Source organism: Hypanus sabinus, chromosome 2 (genome assembly GCF_030144855.1).
Source record: "Hypanus sabinus isolate sHypSab1 chromosome 2, sHypSab1.hap1, whole genome shotgun sequence".
Lineage (NCBI taxonomy): Eukaryota > Metazoa > Chordata > Chondrichthyes > Myliobatiformes > Dasyatidae > Hypanus > Hypanus sabinus.
In genome coordinates, this window is record NC_082707.1 from 63,362,143 (window position 1) to 63,378,718 (window position 16,576).

The following is a 16,576-nucleotide window of genomic DNA, read 5'->3' on the forward strand; positions in this document are numbered from 1 at the left end:
CAACTTGCTCATTGCCATTTCATTTCTATCTGTCTTTTTTTATATAGCAGATGAACTAACCTGCAAAAGGAGTAATAACATGACCGATAAGCAGTTAATGCAGTTCGCTGAAAAACTGGGGAGTAACTGGCAAGTTATTGCCATAAGCTATCTTGATCTGGAATACCAGGATATTTCAAAAATTAAAGAAGAACAAAACATATTGACAATGCAGATATTTCGAATGTTGCAAATATGGAAGGATAAAGAAGTGAACAATGCAACTCCTTCCAATCTCCATAATAAACTCATTAGGGCTGATATTCCATGTGAAGCCCGGAATGTTCTGGAAGGTACGTGTGAATGTGTACTTTTGTGAATTCCTTGAAATGTAATGTAATATTATTGTATTGGAGGAATTATTCTGACTGTCAGTTAGTGATCTTAAGAAATAACATCAGGGGACAATCAAAATGGTGAAAAAACCTGGAGTTTTTCTTTCCCCTTTTTTAAATTTCTTCTAAAGCTTCAACACAAAAGCAATGCAATTAGGGATCATAAAATAGGTTTTTATTTATAATCTCCTTAAGTACACGGAGGTTATCCCTCCTTTAACTGGAATTGATTCAGTGGTGGAGTAGTTAAGCCCCCTGAGCGGGTTTCAGTGTAAAGGGCCAAATCAAAGAGTCATACTCCATGAAAAAGGGCGTTTCAACCCACCAAGTGCATGCTGACTGTCAAACACGGCTTTACACTATTGATTTCACTGTTCTGAGTTTATTATCCCCACCTTTGCATCAATTCTCATGAGGGGCAATTTACAGTGGTCAGTTAACCTACTACACAACCTTGGGATGTAGGAGAAACTGAAGCATCCTGTAGAAACCAAGAGTAGCAGGAGAAGATGCAGACGTTAGAGGTCAGGATTAAACAAGGACACTGAATCTGTGAAGCAGCCCCTTTTTATATTAGATTTATTTATTTTCCTGGGCCAGGTGAGAATATCCAATCATTTTTGCCCTCCTTACTCTTGAATCATCTTTGAAAGGTCAATTTTATGAGCATTTAAAAACCATGAACATATATTAAGACCAAAATTAGTAAAAATAATTCTTTAAGGATTGTTTTTACCTACCCTTCTGCCTCCTAGTCCACAGGCATAGATACTGTATTCTTTTGAGACACAGATCCCACTGTTGAAAAACGATGAAGCAGTCCCCTAGTATAAGATGAGTTCATTACCTCAGAATCTTACTTTTTGACCTTGCACCTTATTGTCTGTCTGCACAGCACTTTCTCTGTAACTGTAACACTTCATTGTGAAATCCTTTATTGTTTTGCCTTGTACTTGTGATCTGTATGGATGGCATGCAAGAACAATAGGTTGTCACTGAATCTTGGTACAGGTGACAGGAATCAACCAATTTACAATATAATTTTCAATTTAAATTATCCTGACAAAGGAGATAGAGGAGATTCCGGACCATATTGTTGGGATCACCCAGCAGGAGTGAGTTGTGCCTTTTGGGCTCTATATAGTGACAAATGCATCTCCACCTAGTAATAGTAATAGTCTAAGACAATTGCACTGCTCGAAAGAGCGCTATATGAAGTCATTCTTACCCTCGGCCATTAGGCTCTATAATGTGTCAACCTGTAGACAGGAAGTGATGACCCCCTCTGCCCCCCCCCCGTTAGACTGTTTGAGGTAACTTTTTATTCTTTCTTACTTGTCTTCTAAGTCTTGTATATCTGTGCACTTGTAATGCTACTGTGACATTGTAATTCCTTTGGGATTATTAAAGTATCTATCTATCATTCAGTAAGTTCCATGCTTAGTTTACAGAACAAACCTCTATTGGAACAGCTGATTGCTGGCAGATCTGGAGCTAAAAACTCTTTAACGATTTGCTCAAAAAGAGACCATTCAGCCCATCTTATCTCAGTCCACCAGACAAAACCCACACAGTAACAAAGTAAACATGCAAATTTCATGGAGACTGTACTTATGATCGGGATTGAGCTCAAAACCATTGAAGTGCATGGCAGCAGCTCTAACAATTCCATCATAGTGCCACCAATCAATTATGCCACACATAAATTTTCCTTAACAAATTCATGTTGACTGTCTGATTTTAAGTGAAATTTAGATTATTCCTTAGAATTAATTCTAAAAGTATGCTCAGCACTGCAGCTAAATAGTTTTTCCTCTAATGACTCAGTTTATGCTTTCCTCTCTTTTAAAGTTATGGTTTAAAAAAATGACATTCGTCCAATCCGTTGGCACCTCTCCTGTTGTTCAGCTTACTGAAAAACAATGGTCATTGCTTTTGTAATTTCCTTCTTTATAAGACTAGCATGTTTCAACCAGGTTTCCATTCTCAGAGATGCTAAAATCTTCAACACTTCACCACTTATTATGTCAGCCCCATTCAGTATTTCACACCTGTCCCCTTCAACTACAACACTGGCATCACCTTCCCCTTCTGTGAAGACAGCTCTAAACTATTCATTAGTTTCCCTACAGATGTTCACTATCTCCACAGGTAAGATAATCTTTTCAGTCACAGAAAAGCCCTTCTTTCTCCATTTTCCACCTATTGTAATATAAACTACTATATTGTAACCTTATACAATATATTTGTATTTTATTGATTGTATTTGTAGTTCCTATAGCCAGAGCCATGCTGTTGTTACATTAAATGACTCAGCCTTGCAATTTTTATCCACAGAAAGAGTTCTATTCTAGGTCACTAGTTATCATAGACCTAAAATATAACGTTACAAGGCACTTTGATCATCTGGATCACGTAGGAAAATAGGAATAAATTGTTCTATGCATTGATTATTTCTGTAATTCACTGCCCCTTTGAGGATTTTTTTTTAATCGTGTTAATTACATAAAAGAAAGCACTTCTGATTTGGTGCCTTTTTAAATAATCCCTTCAAAATCCAGAAATAATTAATGCAATTATTCAAGCTATATAATAATGGTGGGTTGCTTTAATAATAGCTCAGCAATGGAAAGAATAACTGTGAAAAGTTTCATTAAGGAATAAATGGAGAAAATAAGCACTTCATTTGATAAAATGGAAAACATCTCCAGAACAGCAATGGTATTGGGGTTCCAATGTAAGAAAAGAGGATGATAATATGTAGGAAAGTGACTCAAGGCCATGCTCTATTAGACACAGCAAGTACAAATCCAGAACAACAGTGTGCTTAGACTATATTTTTCCAGCATCCTTCTTATACATGTTTTGAATTGTAGTCTGAAATGGTGATTAAGTCAATAAAAGGTGCGTTCAAAAGCATAGACTATGAACTGACTGTAATGGGCAATATTGTATATGTAGGGAGTTTCAGCTTGCCTGCATTGATTTTGATGAATATCTTTGAAATCAGTTTGAAATGTCACAAAATTTTAACCACAGATTACAATGAGAGCAATTCTCATATGAGTGATGATTTGTGCTAATTTAAAATGTATCTTGTTGTAAATTGGCCCCACTCACACAATGACCCTGCTTACCATTCAATTTAATCACAAAGTTAAATACACTCACTCATCTGTGATTATTTTTTAAGAGGCTCTGGAAATTAATATAAAACTCTTGCGTATGTGATTGGCATGATTTGAAAGCTTTTGTAAACTTATTTACAAAAAAGCTTTTAAAGCTTTTGTAAACTTATTTTAAATCCTAACTATTGGTTCTTAATATCCAATAAACCAAATGAGGAAAATGCTCTGTATAGTTTTTAAACATCAATTCCAGTTAATTGAAATTGTATTGTGTACCATTGATAAAAATGCTTATCTTTATGATGAACAAAACATCATTACCATATTAATAAATGGCACTAAATTATCACACAACTATATTGAAGAATATTTCTTGCAAATTTTTTTAAAATCCAAAACATGACCTGGTTGAATTGCTTCATGGGTGATCTTATTTTTCGTGACTTGCAATTGGCTTGAGTTGAGAATTAGGAAATTTCACTCCTAGATCATCAATTTGACCAAAGCAAAACTACTGTTCACTAATAAACTTGCATCATTTTATAACTTTGGTATTTGAGTTAAAGGATTTTTTTAACTCCCTTTTTATCCCAATTTCCCAAAATAACTTCAAGAAACTAGTAAAGATTAAAGATTACCTTTATTTGTTGCAGCGAAATTCATCATTTGCAACAAATCAAATCAACCTTCTTTCAAGCAGTGATGCCATTTCACCAGGTCATTTGTCTCCTGCCAATGTAACAGCAGGTGGCAGGGTAAACCCTGACAGAAGTCCATAGCCATTGGAGGAAAATTTAAATTTTGGTCAATAGAATAATTATTCTATTCTTTTGAACCTTTTACTGACTTCAATCCAAACTATAAGGTTATGAGTCATTTTGTTTGAAATATTTGAAATCCTATCAAATAGTTTAAGCTTTGACTTTGCAGTGCCTCCTAAATCCTTAGTCATAATATTGTACTAATATTGTACTACATTTCTGTCTTCCAACAGATTTTTGTAATGGAGAATCCAATGAGAAGAGGCAAATCCTTTAGGATTCATCAAGTAATCTCCATTACAATTGCTCCCAGCACAATTCTTTAAAGACCTGTATGGGATGTGGATTTTCCTGAAAAGACTAAAATTTATTTTCTGTCCCTAACTGTCTTCAAGAAATTGTTGGCAAATTAGCTTGTTAAACCACTACATCTATGTAGTCACTTTTGTTTGGAGTAGCAGGAATTTCACCAGCAATGATGAATATATATTAAATGAATCCAACTAACCTCAGTGACTGACATAGAGAAGATGTAAAGACAGTGCTGGTCCCAAAATAATAGTATGTCTCTGTCTAGATTGTAGAGACAGATGTTGGGAAGCTCTGTTGAACAGATGCTTTTGTCCATTGGATGGTGCAACTCCAGTTATGGTGTACCAGTGTACTAGTCCACCTGAGGGATTGAATACCTAAAATGGTGGATTAATATCAATCAGCTGGATTACTTTGGCCTTGATGGCATTACTTGAATATTATTGTAATTGCACTCACTCAGACAAGTGGAGATCATCCCATCACTCTACTGACTCTGGTCAAGAAAAGTAATGCAGAAAATATCTGCTCATGAAGCTGATACAATTAAGTGTCCAGTCAATATTATCCATTAATGATGATGGATCTGACAATGGTAATTCCATTGAATGTCAAGGGGAGGTAGGTGATTGCCATTTTAATGACAGCTATTATGGATCTCACTGCAGAGCTACTTTTATGAATGGAGATGCCAGTGCAACTTAAACTTCGGGTGCAGTGAGATCCAGAACCTCAGGCTTCAGCATTACATATGCAATCTTGTTGGGCTACAGCTTTTGAAATGAACATGTTTTCATTACACATGGATTAACTGGCAATGACCGAAGGCTATCCTCAATGATGGAGATAACTTCCAAAAAAGACCAAGGCAGATCATACATGTTCCAAATATTTCACCTCATCTCTTGCACACAGAGTTGGACACCCCATCATTTATGATAATTATAATGGTCAGTTGATTTATTTTCCTTCACTGTTCACGGATTGTGGTGATAGAACTACAGGGCTTTTAGATATGAGATAGCTTAACTCCAGCAATTGGATACTGTTTTTACTGTTCAAAATATATTTAGTCCTTGGTTGCAGCTTCACCAAGTACCAAATTTTATGTGCAGCTGGTGCTGCTTCTAACATGTTCTTCAACACTTCTCATTGGACCAGGTTTGGACACTGGGCATGAAGGATCTGCAGGTTATTAAGTAGCAGATTGTGGTGGGATTCAATTTATTTGATGCTGAAGATCTACAGCACTTAATGGAAGACCCGCTTTATTCTGCAAGATCTTTAGAAATGTATTCCATTACGTAGGGATAACATTACATGAAATTGATGAAGACTGTGTTTGGCTCTTTAAAGCTGGGGATAACAATGGCTTCTTCCAATATTGTCATGTAGCCAAATTTGTGAGGATGAGGTTAACTGGATTTTCCCTTCATTTTGGGTGTCTCACTGCCCGCCACTATGTTTACATTGGTAATGCCCTGTGATCCAGTTGATTTTGAACATTATAGATAATTTGGTGCAATTCCAATGGTTGCAAAGACATTCCAAAGTGTAGTTAAGAGTCCATCACACTTGGAGTCACATTTAGGCAACGTATTTACTTTCTGATTTTCTATAAGAGAACATTTGTGAATCATGTTTTCCAAAAAGTTCTATTTCATAAAAAGGCAGAAAATTTAAGAGATACTGTTAATGTAGATCTTAAAGTTGTAAAGCTGGTTACAAAAATGTGGCATGAAAATACTCTTCAATAATGTACAAGCTTTTTTGAAAAAACATTAATTTGTACATAAATGTCTATAGATTTTTGTATATCAATATGCTGTCATTATATACAGTAAACTATTACAAAGAAAATGGTAGCATATGTATAGAGGGATTTGATGTGATTGGCTGGAAAAGTGTAATGGATATTAACGTATTGTAATTGAAGTCATCAATTTATTTAAAAAAATCTAAATTTAGAAAGCTGTTTTATAAGAGTCAGACATTTTCTAATCAGATTAAAAAATGATTTCTCACTTAAACAGATGCATTTGAATCATTGGCATAGCAAGAGTTAAATACTGCATGGATGCTGGATCAAAAGGTGAATACAATAGATATGTAAGAGTTCGATCCCTACAGCGACTTGCAGAATATATTTTAGTTTTAACTTTTTACTGTGTGTTCTATAGTAAGTACTACATAACTATTTTGGCCTAATGTTTAGAACAGTGCAAACAATATTTCTTAAGATCTAGAGACACAAGAAATTGCAGATGCTGTGGTCTGGAGCAAAAAATAAACTTTTTTAAGAGCTGAGTAGGGTGTAGCAGCTTTAATGGAGACAAAGGTCAAGACCAAATTTGTTAAGGTTTTTAATACTTTAACTACTATGCCCACCCCATTGAACATCAGGCCACTAACTCCCAGACAGTCTCTAACTTTTTTTTATCGGGCAGAAATTAGAATGACGAAGGTACTCAGGAAGTTGGGTAGCATCAATGGAGACGAATAAAAGCCTTTTGTTCTGAGATCCTTCATCTGGACTGGAAATGAAGTGGGGCAGAAGCCAGAATAAGAAGGTGAGAAAGGGGAGGGAGTACAATCTGGCAGGTGATAGTTGGGGCAATTGAGGGGGAAGATGGGTGGGGGTGGGGATTAAAGTAAGAAACTGGAAGAGGTAAAAGACTGTAGGAATTTGATAGGAGAGGGAAGTGGACCATGGAACAAAGGGAAGGATGAGGCACACACCAGAGGAAAGTGAGTTACAAATGTAGTTTGAACTGTTCTAGACAAAGAAATGCCATCCTCTAAAACATGTTGGGTCTCACTGAAGTAGAGGAGGCTGCACCAGGAACACTAAATACATTAAACTATCCCAATGGATTTACATTGAAATGCTACCTCACCTGGAAGGACTGTTTTAAACCCTGAATGGTGTAAGGGGAAGTGTAACATTTAGCATGGTTGCAGGGATAAATGCCAGGAGGGGCTCAGTGATACTGATACTCTAGCTGGGAGTAGTGAGACGATAAACATGGGAAAATGAAGGAGACATGCCTGAGAGCTCTGTCAATTAAGATGGAAAGCAGTCTCAGGAAATGAAAAAGGAAGATGTGTTAAAAGTGCTACATGCACACTCTTCATCGGAGCAGATACTGGATTCAGAATTCCAGCATTTGTAGTTTCTTGTTCCAGGTTCATTCTCGGGATTGACTCTTAGTACCCCATAAAATGCTTTAGGGATCACTTCCGAAATCCTCCTTTAGAAAACACACTTCGGCTTACCTCTGTGTCGCCCGTCAGCCTGGTTAATTGTCATGATGCTACTGAATATATGAAACAGTAAAGGCTACCCGTCATATGGATGGTTAATTAAAATGTGCTGCATTAAATGTTGCTATCAGGAGTACAAGTCCTAAAAGGGAGGAATTTTCAGATGTCTCCAGGTACAGATGGAATTAATGTTTCCAAGATAAATAGTGTCTGAAGGATTTCGTCATTTTTTGCTGTCCTGATTTACTATAAATGCACGTGTTTTTTTAGACCAAACAGTGAAAAGAACAGTTACTTGAAGCAGAAAGGATGACATGCAGTAATTGATCTCTCTTTGACTGTGATGGGCATGGAAGTGTAACTGCATTTTGTTTTGCAGGCAATGATGAAGTCTCCTGGATTTTTAAAATCTATACGGTATTATCTATGACATAATTCTGTGGCATTGAGAGAACGAAAGTCAAGGAGTTTGCTGGAATATTGGTGTCATTAAAGGAAAGCTACATTACCTACAGTTTGAAAATTACATAATTTTAATGCTGAGTTTGTTCACTTTTAGAGAATCTAGAAGAGTGCAACTTCTAGGCAAGCATGAATTCCATTTTCTTTATAGGCAAAGGCTGTAAAGGTAAACCAAACAGGATAAGATTGCTTCACTGAGATAGATACACATAACTTGGCTACAGATTTGCCTTCAGCAAGGACCTAAAAAGATGAGTGGTCAAGTCATTTGATGGTTTTATAATGCAGAATATAATTTATGTTCTGTTATTAACACATTGGGAAATGGTCCTTGGAGACAAATGAATGGCAATATCTCCAACAGCATGGCACAACACACAAAAAATGCAGGAGGAAGTTGGCTAGTCAGGCAGCGTCTATGGAGGGGAAGAAACAGTCACCAGGTTGGCCCAGGCCCCTTCATCAGGACTTGAAAGGAAAAGGGCAGAAGCCTGTCATCTCTCTTGGATGCTGTCTGATAGCTGAGTTCCTCCAGTATTTTGTGCATTTCGTTCCAGGTTTCCAGCATCTACAGTCTCTCTTGTGTTTTAAGAATGTGGCACCCTCTTTGTCCTGCATTTAACATGTGCTCAGATCTGGAGGATGGCTATTGAACTACAAGTCCCCGAAGGTCACTCCTTTCTACCCCAAAACTGACCCACCTCAAATATAAACCATTCTTCACAGAACTGTGATGCATGCTGCTGCAAAGGGTGTGTGTAATCTGGAAGGGAGATTACCTCAATAATAGTTGCCCTCTGCACAGATGTCTTAACTGGTTGCTTGTACTACATTGTTTTTGAATCTACTCCATCTGTGTTCATCATGGGGGGAAATTCTCAGGACATTTCCCTGACTTGCAGCATCAGTGACTTCATTACAACTCTGATGATAAGGTCCTAAGCTGTGACAGGACCAACTTTGAGGGCATTAGGTGGGATCTAGCTGGGGTCGACGGGGTGTCCCTATTTAAAGACAAAGGAGCATTTGGCGAGTCGAAGGCTTTTAAAATTGTCATATTAACAGTCCAGAGACAACCTACTCCTGTTAGTGTGAAGGGTGACAGACTAAATTCAGGGAATCCTGGCTGTTGAGAGATATGGAGATTCTGATCACGCCAAAGAAGGAAGCATATATTATTTTTAGGCAGCTGGGTACAAATGAGGGGAACTTGGCAGGCAGGGTTAAAGATAATCCCAAGAGCTTCTTAAGTTATATTAACAGTAAAAGAACAACGAGGGAGAGACTATGTCCTCTTAAAACCATCAGGGCTGCCTATGTGTAGAGCAGCAGGGGATAAGAGATTTAAAATGCCTATATCTCTGCCATGTTCACTAAGGAGATTATCATGGTTGCCAAAAGATTGTGGGTAATAACTAGAAAGGTCTTGGAACATGTGCATATTACAGGAAAGGGGATAGGTGTGGCCTTGAAGTGTATTAAACTAGGCAAATCCCTGAACCCTGACCAAGCTTTTAACACCATAAATCAGTGAGTTGTTAGTTATGTCTCCCCTCTCGCTGTGAGACAGGGGCACCTCTTTTTCCCTTATTGGGGAGAGGGAGAGAGCCTATGATATGTTGAATTACCGGGTGAGTGAGTAGTCTTTGGGGTACTGCAAGTCTGTGTCTTTATTGATGCTTTGCCGCACACTTGTGTGCTCGGTGGGGGGTGCCGATGCTTTCTTTTGCTGGTGGGGGAGGGGTCATTGCTGCTGCTTATGTGTGGGAGGGGGAAGGCTTTGGGTTCTAATATTTAACTGTTATTCATTCTTTGGAGCACTCCTCTGTTTTTGCAGATGTTTGCAAAGAAAACGAATTTCAGGATGTATATTGTATACATTTTTCTGACTTTAAATGTACCTGTTGAAAACTATTGAAGTGCACCCCCGAGCCTTATGGGAGGCTAATTGTAGGGAACATTGTAAAGTTATTTTCTTCCTCATTAGCCATTGGCAAAGTTCCCTTGGCTCCCCTCCTTCCTTCATTTTTTTCCACAGTCCACTGTCCTCTCTTATCAGATTCCTTCTTCTTCAGCCCTTTATCTTCCACCCATCACACCCCTCCCCCAGCTTCTTATTTCACCCCACCCCCACCCTCCTTGCCCTTCACCTGGTCTCACCTATCATCTGCTAGCTTGTACTCCTTCCCCCCCCCCCCCACTCTCCTCACTCAGGCTTCTGCCCCCTTATTTTCCAGTTATGATGAAGGATCTCAGCCCAGAACTTCCAACAATATATTTCCCTCCATAAATGCTGCCTGAGTTATTCGGCTCCTCCAGCAATTTGTGTGTGTGTGTGTGTGTTGCTCAAGATGTTCATCATCTGTAGAATCTCTGGTGGTTGTTGATAGTGAAGCAGGTTACAATGAATTACAAAGAGATCTTGATGGGTTATGCAGATGAACTGAGAAGTGGCAAATGGCTTTCAACTGAGAGAAGTGCGAAGTGATGCAGCTTCAGACCAGGATAGGACCCACTCAGTGAATGGCAGGGCACAGACAGGTGTTGTGGAACAGTACAAGTTCACAGTCCACTGAAAGCAGCCATACAGGTAGACATAAATCCCAGTAACACACACAAAATGCAGGAGGAATCGGCTCAAATCGTCGACTGTACTCTTTTCCATAGATGCTGCCTCACCTGCTAAGTTCCTCCGTGTGGATGTGGTGGTGAAGAAGACACTTGGCGTGCTGACCTTCATCAGTCAGGGCTCTGTGTTTAGGAGTAGGGACGTTATTGGTGAGACTGCACTTGGATTAGTGTGTACAGTTATGGTCATGTGATTAAAGGAACATCATTGTCAAATTAGAGAGGTTGCAGAGGAAATGCTGCCTCAAATAGAGGGCCTTAGTTAAAGGGTGAGACCATGCCGGTTCTTTATTTCTTGAAACATGGATGAATGGTGGGTGACCTCATAGAAAGTTAGAAAATCATGAAGGGTATAATTGATTAGGTGAATGGATAGGTCTTATCCCCAAGATTGGGCAGTTCAAAAGAAGAGGGAATAGCTGCAAAAGAGGAATGATTTAAGAGACCTGAGAGGTAACTTTTCCCTGAGGGCAATAAGTGGTCAAGGTGTGTACAGTTACAACATTTAAGGGGCATTTGGATAGGTACATGGAGAGGAGAGGGTTGTGGGCCAAACGCGAACAACTGGGAATGTTCGAGAGGATGCTGTGGTTAGCATGGATCAGCTAGGCCGAAGAGCCTGTTTTCCCACTTTGAGACTAATGAGTAAATTTCCGAAGATACTGAGGGACAGCCCATTGCAGGGACGTTGGTAAGGAAATGTGCTTCTATTAGTGTCTGTGGAACACATCCTTATCCTCAATGTGAAGGAGTCTGACAGAAATGTCCATCCAGTGTAACACAAGTACCTTCCATTCCTGAATTCCTGATTTACCATAATGATGAATCATTATAAACTCACTTACTTAGTCCAAACACTGAAAAGCAGAACAGCTTGATGCAGAACTCTTCAAGATTGTTTATAAGACTTATGAATACTTGGGATCAATAAAAAAGAGAAATAGACAATGACTGTGGAACATCACACAAAATAGTAAATGTTAAAAAATGCAGCAAAAAAAAATGATAAACACTTCTATTGTCTTAAGGTGAGCAGGTCAATTTAAAATCACTGCTTTAGAAGCTGTACATCAGCTGAGAGGTGACCTCATTGAAACCAACTGAATAGTGAAAGACCTTGACAGAGTGAATGTGAAGAGGATGTTTCCTATGGTGGGAGAGTCTAAGATTAGAGGACAGCCTCAGAATAGAGGGATGTCCTTTTAGAATAGAGATGAGGAGGAGTTTATTTAGCCAGAGAGTGATATATCTGTGGAATTCTTTACCACAGACAACTGTGGAGGCCAAGTTGTTATGTATATTTAAGGCAGAGGTTGATCGATTCTTGATGGGCCAGGGCGTGAAGGGAAACAGGGAGAAGGCAAGAGATTGGGGCTGAGAGGAAAAGTCAGATCAGCCATGATGAAATGGCAGAGCAGACTAGATGGACCAAATGGCATAATTTTTCTCCTATATCTTATAGATGGTCTAATGTTGTGCTTCAGATGAAATCTCTGGCAAATACAGGCAAATGGCAAGGTATTCCCCCTCATAACAATACAAGTAATGCACACCTGATACATATACATGTAAATTGACCCCAAAGTTTACTTCACGACATCCATCAGTTCTAAGTACTTCCACATAGACAATTTCTGAAGTTGTTGACAGAAAATAATTACTAAGAAAGGGACAAGTGAGTCAGAGTGGAGTTTATGTTTGCACAATAAACTATCAGTTTGGCAACATACTGGATGTATGTCCCTTCATTCTATACATTAACGCTTCCACAGGAACTTTATTAATTTGCATTGTTCATACATGACGGATGAAAATTTTACATCTTCAGAATAGTTTTGAAGTATTATTCCAAGGATAAAAAAAACATAGGAAAACTATCTAGCTTTCAAGATTTGTGAGAAATCAAAGCTAGCATCACGTTAAAATAATTACATTGCTGAAAAGTTTAGCAAGCCCAGAGATGTGAATGGTAGACATCATTAAATTTTATATTAAAAGAAATACTGTATTGTTAAAGAGGGAGAGAAGGAATGAGAATGATATAATAGGTGAAGCAGTATATAATTTTCTATAGTGCATGGGGAAAAAGTTAGCAAAGTTAAGTTCTTTGGTGACAGTCTGAAAAGCATTTTGATATTCGGGGATGTGGAGGGGTTTCTTTATACAGTAAATCATAGAACAAGATACAACTACAACAGGAAGTTAGTAAGGGCATTCCAATGCCCAATAAGACAATGTTCAAAAGTCATCAGTAGTTGTCTTAGATATTGGATTACATGGGAAATTACCATGATAATAGGCCTTAGGGAAGATAACCATGCTATCTGGCAATGTTTCTCAGATCATGGTAAGTGACTGTGGTGTCAGAGGTGTGGGACTAATATGTGGTGCTCACGGGCTCAGTCCGGCCAGTGCTGTGGTCACGATGAAGGGGATGTGGCATTAAAGACTGGTAGTTTTGGATGTTGGTGAAGACAGTGATGGAGGGCAGATTGCTTTCATGTCATGGGCACACTGTTGTTGGTTGCAAACCAGGCATTCATGTTCTGCAGTAATATTTTGACTGAGAAGATCAAGTATTGTACTTCCAAGTGTGTTGCTGACACTAAACAGGGCTGGATTGCCAGTATGGCAGAGGCTGTAAAGAGGATTAAGCAGAATAGATGCAAGCTGAGTGAGTGGGAGAGAACACAGTGAATGGAATATAACATGGAAGGTTCCATTATAGTAGACATGGCAGAAAAGCAGAGTATTTGTTAAATGCTGAGAAATTGGTCGGTGAAGATGTTCAGAGATCTTGGTATGCTTGCACACAGGTCACTGAAGGTGTAACAAGTGATTTGAATCACAAGTAAAATGCTAACTTTCATAACAAGAGAACTTTGATTGCAGGAAAAGGTCTTACTACTATTGTGTGGGCCCTTGGTGGGGCCACACCTGCAACACTGTACTGTGTGCAGTTTTGTCTCTTTAACCGAGAAGGCATATACTTGTTCCCTAGATAGAATGCAGCAAAGATTCAGTCATCTGATTCCAGGGATGGTGGGTTGGCTGAATGAGGGAGGATTGAGTAGAGTCCTCAAAGAAGAAAAAGAGAATAATATTCTATCTCAAAGAAGAATAAGAGATCATATAGAAACATACAATAATGTTAAAAGACCTGATGTGATGATACGATGTTTCCTCTAAGGAGGTTATTGCAACAAAGCAGAATAAAATTTATTCTTCTTAGGACAGAGATGAGGAAAGATTTATTTACTCAGACGTTGGAGAAACTTTGGAATTCTTTCCTGCAATGGCCGTGTGGGCACACTCATTGTCCTCATTCAATAGGTTTTGTGACGATAAGGGGGTCTTTCTGGTTTAAGGTGGTGCTTCTGAAGTTGGGCGAAGCTTACTTGTGGTTAGTAATGCATGACTATATACTTTATTAATAACATTTTTTCTATGTAAACTGTCACCGCAAACAATGAAGAGCAGAGCAAAGGCAAGGCTGACTCAAGGGTTGAGTCGTATGGGTGCAATGCCAAGTTAGAGTGTGGTGTGTTCGAGACAGAGTCAGAGTTGGAGATGGGGTTAGAGCAAGCGAGTCAGAGCAGAGTTGGTGTGGTGGAGTTTCGGACCCTGCCACATAAACCGGGTGCAAGGTTCGATTGATCGAAGCACTGAGCCGATCTGGAAAGGTCGAGTATGGCTGTGGGATGGCCAGCGGGGGTATGGGCCCAGAGCACATTGTTGTGGCAAGGCCCAGGTCCCAGTGGGGGAGATGACCCAGTGTCTGTACAATTTAAACATTGGCCCAAATAGATTGAAAAAGCAGGAGGGGAGGGTTGGGTTGATTCCATTCACTCTTCCATGACATTTACTCCTCTCTCTGGGGCAATGAGGCTGTGAGAGGTTGCTCTGTGCTTTGTGTCCGTGAGCTTCACAGCAATTTGCCCCGCTGTGCGATGAACCGAGACTGAAGCTAAGGGCCGACTCCAGCTGCTCCTGGCTCCGGGTCTATGGGCTCAGTTTGGTCTGGAATGCTGTTGCTTGCTTTAACTGTTTGCATAGTTTGTGTTTTCTCTGTCTCTCTCTCTCCCTGCGTTGGGTGTTGGCCTTTTTAATTGGTTCTTTCGGGTTTCTAGCTTTGTGGCTGCCAGTAAGCAGACGAATCTCAAGCTTATGTAATTTATACGTACTGTGATAATAAATGTACTTTGAATCAATGGTGATAGTGTTGAAAATGCCTCTGAGGAAGAAATTAGTTCTAATGTTGATGAGAGGTGGAACATGATCAGAAGGTAAACAGCCTACTCTTCCTCCTATTTCTTATAATATCATTTAAGATACTGGGGCTGTCAAGACAAGTCACATATAGAAAACACGAGGAAATTTGCAGATGCTGGAAATTCAAACAACACACACAAAATGCTGGTGGAATACAGCAAGCCAGGCAGCATCTATAGGGAGAAGCACTATCGACATTTCGGGCCGAGACCCTTCGTCAAGACTAACTGACTGATACCTTTCCTTTCAGTTAGTCCTGACGAAGGGTCTCGGCCCGAAACGTCGACAGTGCTTCTCCTTATAGATGCTGTCTGGCCTGCTGTGTTCCACCAGCATTTTGTGTATGTTGTTCACACATAGAAACCTGTGTCTCACACACAAACATTACTGTGATACAAACTATGTTATCTATTCAGAATTATTGTTTTACTTATAAAAAAAATTGCTTCATCAAAGAATGAATTCAATTAGAAATTCCATGATAAATGTGTATGTTCCACTTAGAAGTTCAATATTAATGTGCACGAAGTTTGTCTCTTCTGATGACTTTTGAGAAGTGCTTTTATGGAACTATTTTTGTGTGTTCTGAAATATTTCCTTGATAGATGTCATTTTGTATTTCCCCAAAAAACTGTACCGTGTGTTCAAAATAAATTCTTTCTTCTTGTCGCATTATTTAATAATAAAGATTTTTTGGGCAGTGGTGCAAGTTTTACTGGAAGGCGGACTTATAAAGGGTCTTTTCTGATGTAATGTTTCACTCATAAACTAAAGCAAGACATTTCAAGCTGGCATTCACCAAGAGACTCTTCGGATGCTGAAAATCCTGAGCAACATACACAAAATGCTGAAGGAACTCAACAAGTTAGGGAGCATTTATGAAGAGGGATAAATAGTCAAAGTTTTAGGCTTTATCCTTAATCGGGACAGGAAAAGAAGAGAGCAGAAGCCAGAATAGGGAAGAGGGTGAGGAGAGGAAATACAAGCTGGCAAGTGATAGGCAAAGCCAGGTGAGGGGAATGGATGAAGTGAAAAGCTGGGAGGTGCTAGGTAGAAAAGGTAAAGGGCCAGAAAAAGAAAATATCTGAAAGGAGAGTTGAGTGGACCATGGGAGAAAGGGGAGGAGGAGGGACACCAGAGTGAAACGATAGGCAGGTGAGGTGAAAAAAAGGGGGTGAAAGGGTAACCAGAAGGGGGAATGGAAAAAGAAAGATGAAGTGAGGGGTGGGACTGATTTCTTGCCATCAGGTTGGAGGGTACCCAGACAAAATGTAAGGCTTTGGTTCTCCAACCTGAGTTTGGCTTCATCATGGCTGTAGAGGACATGGACAGACATGTCAGAATGGGAATGAGAAGTCAGGTCGAAATGAGTAGC

The 16,576-nt window shown here is 39.2% G+C and overlaps 1 protein-coding gene across 6 annotated transcripts in view; it reads left to right on the forward strand.

The window, feature by feature from the left end:
• si:dkeyp-97b10.3 (NACHT, LRR and PYD domains-containing protein 1b allele 5) overlaps positions 1 to 6,594 on the forward strand; it is a 68,645-nt gene extending 62,051 nt beyond the window's left edge. For 3 of the 6 annotated variants that reach the window (XM_059947198.1, XM_059947214.1, XM_059947223.1), the window contains 2 exons: positions 48 to 332; positions 4,497 to 6,594. In XM_059947198.1, coding sequence (XP_059803181.1) covers positions 48 to 332; positions 4,497 to 4,540 — 329 coding nt within the window. In that variant the 3' untranslated portion in view covers positions 4,541 to 6,594. Of the gene's footprint in view, positions 1 to 47; positions 333 to 4,496 lie in introns of those variants that run through there. The other 3 variants (XM_059947205.1, XM_059947233.1, XM_059947243.1) reach the window with 3 other exon arrangements.
• Positions 6,595 to 16,576: the final 9,982 nt, after the last annotated feature.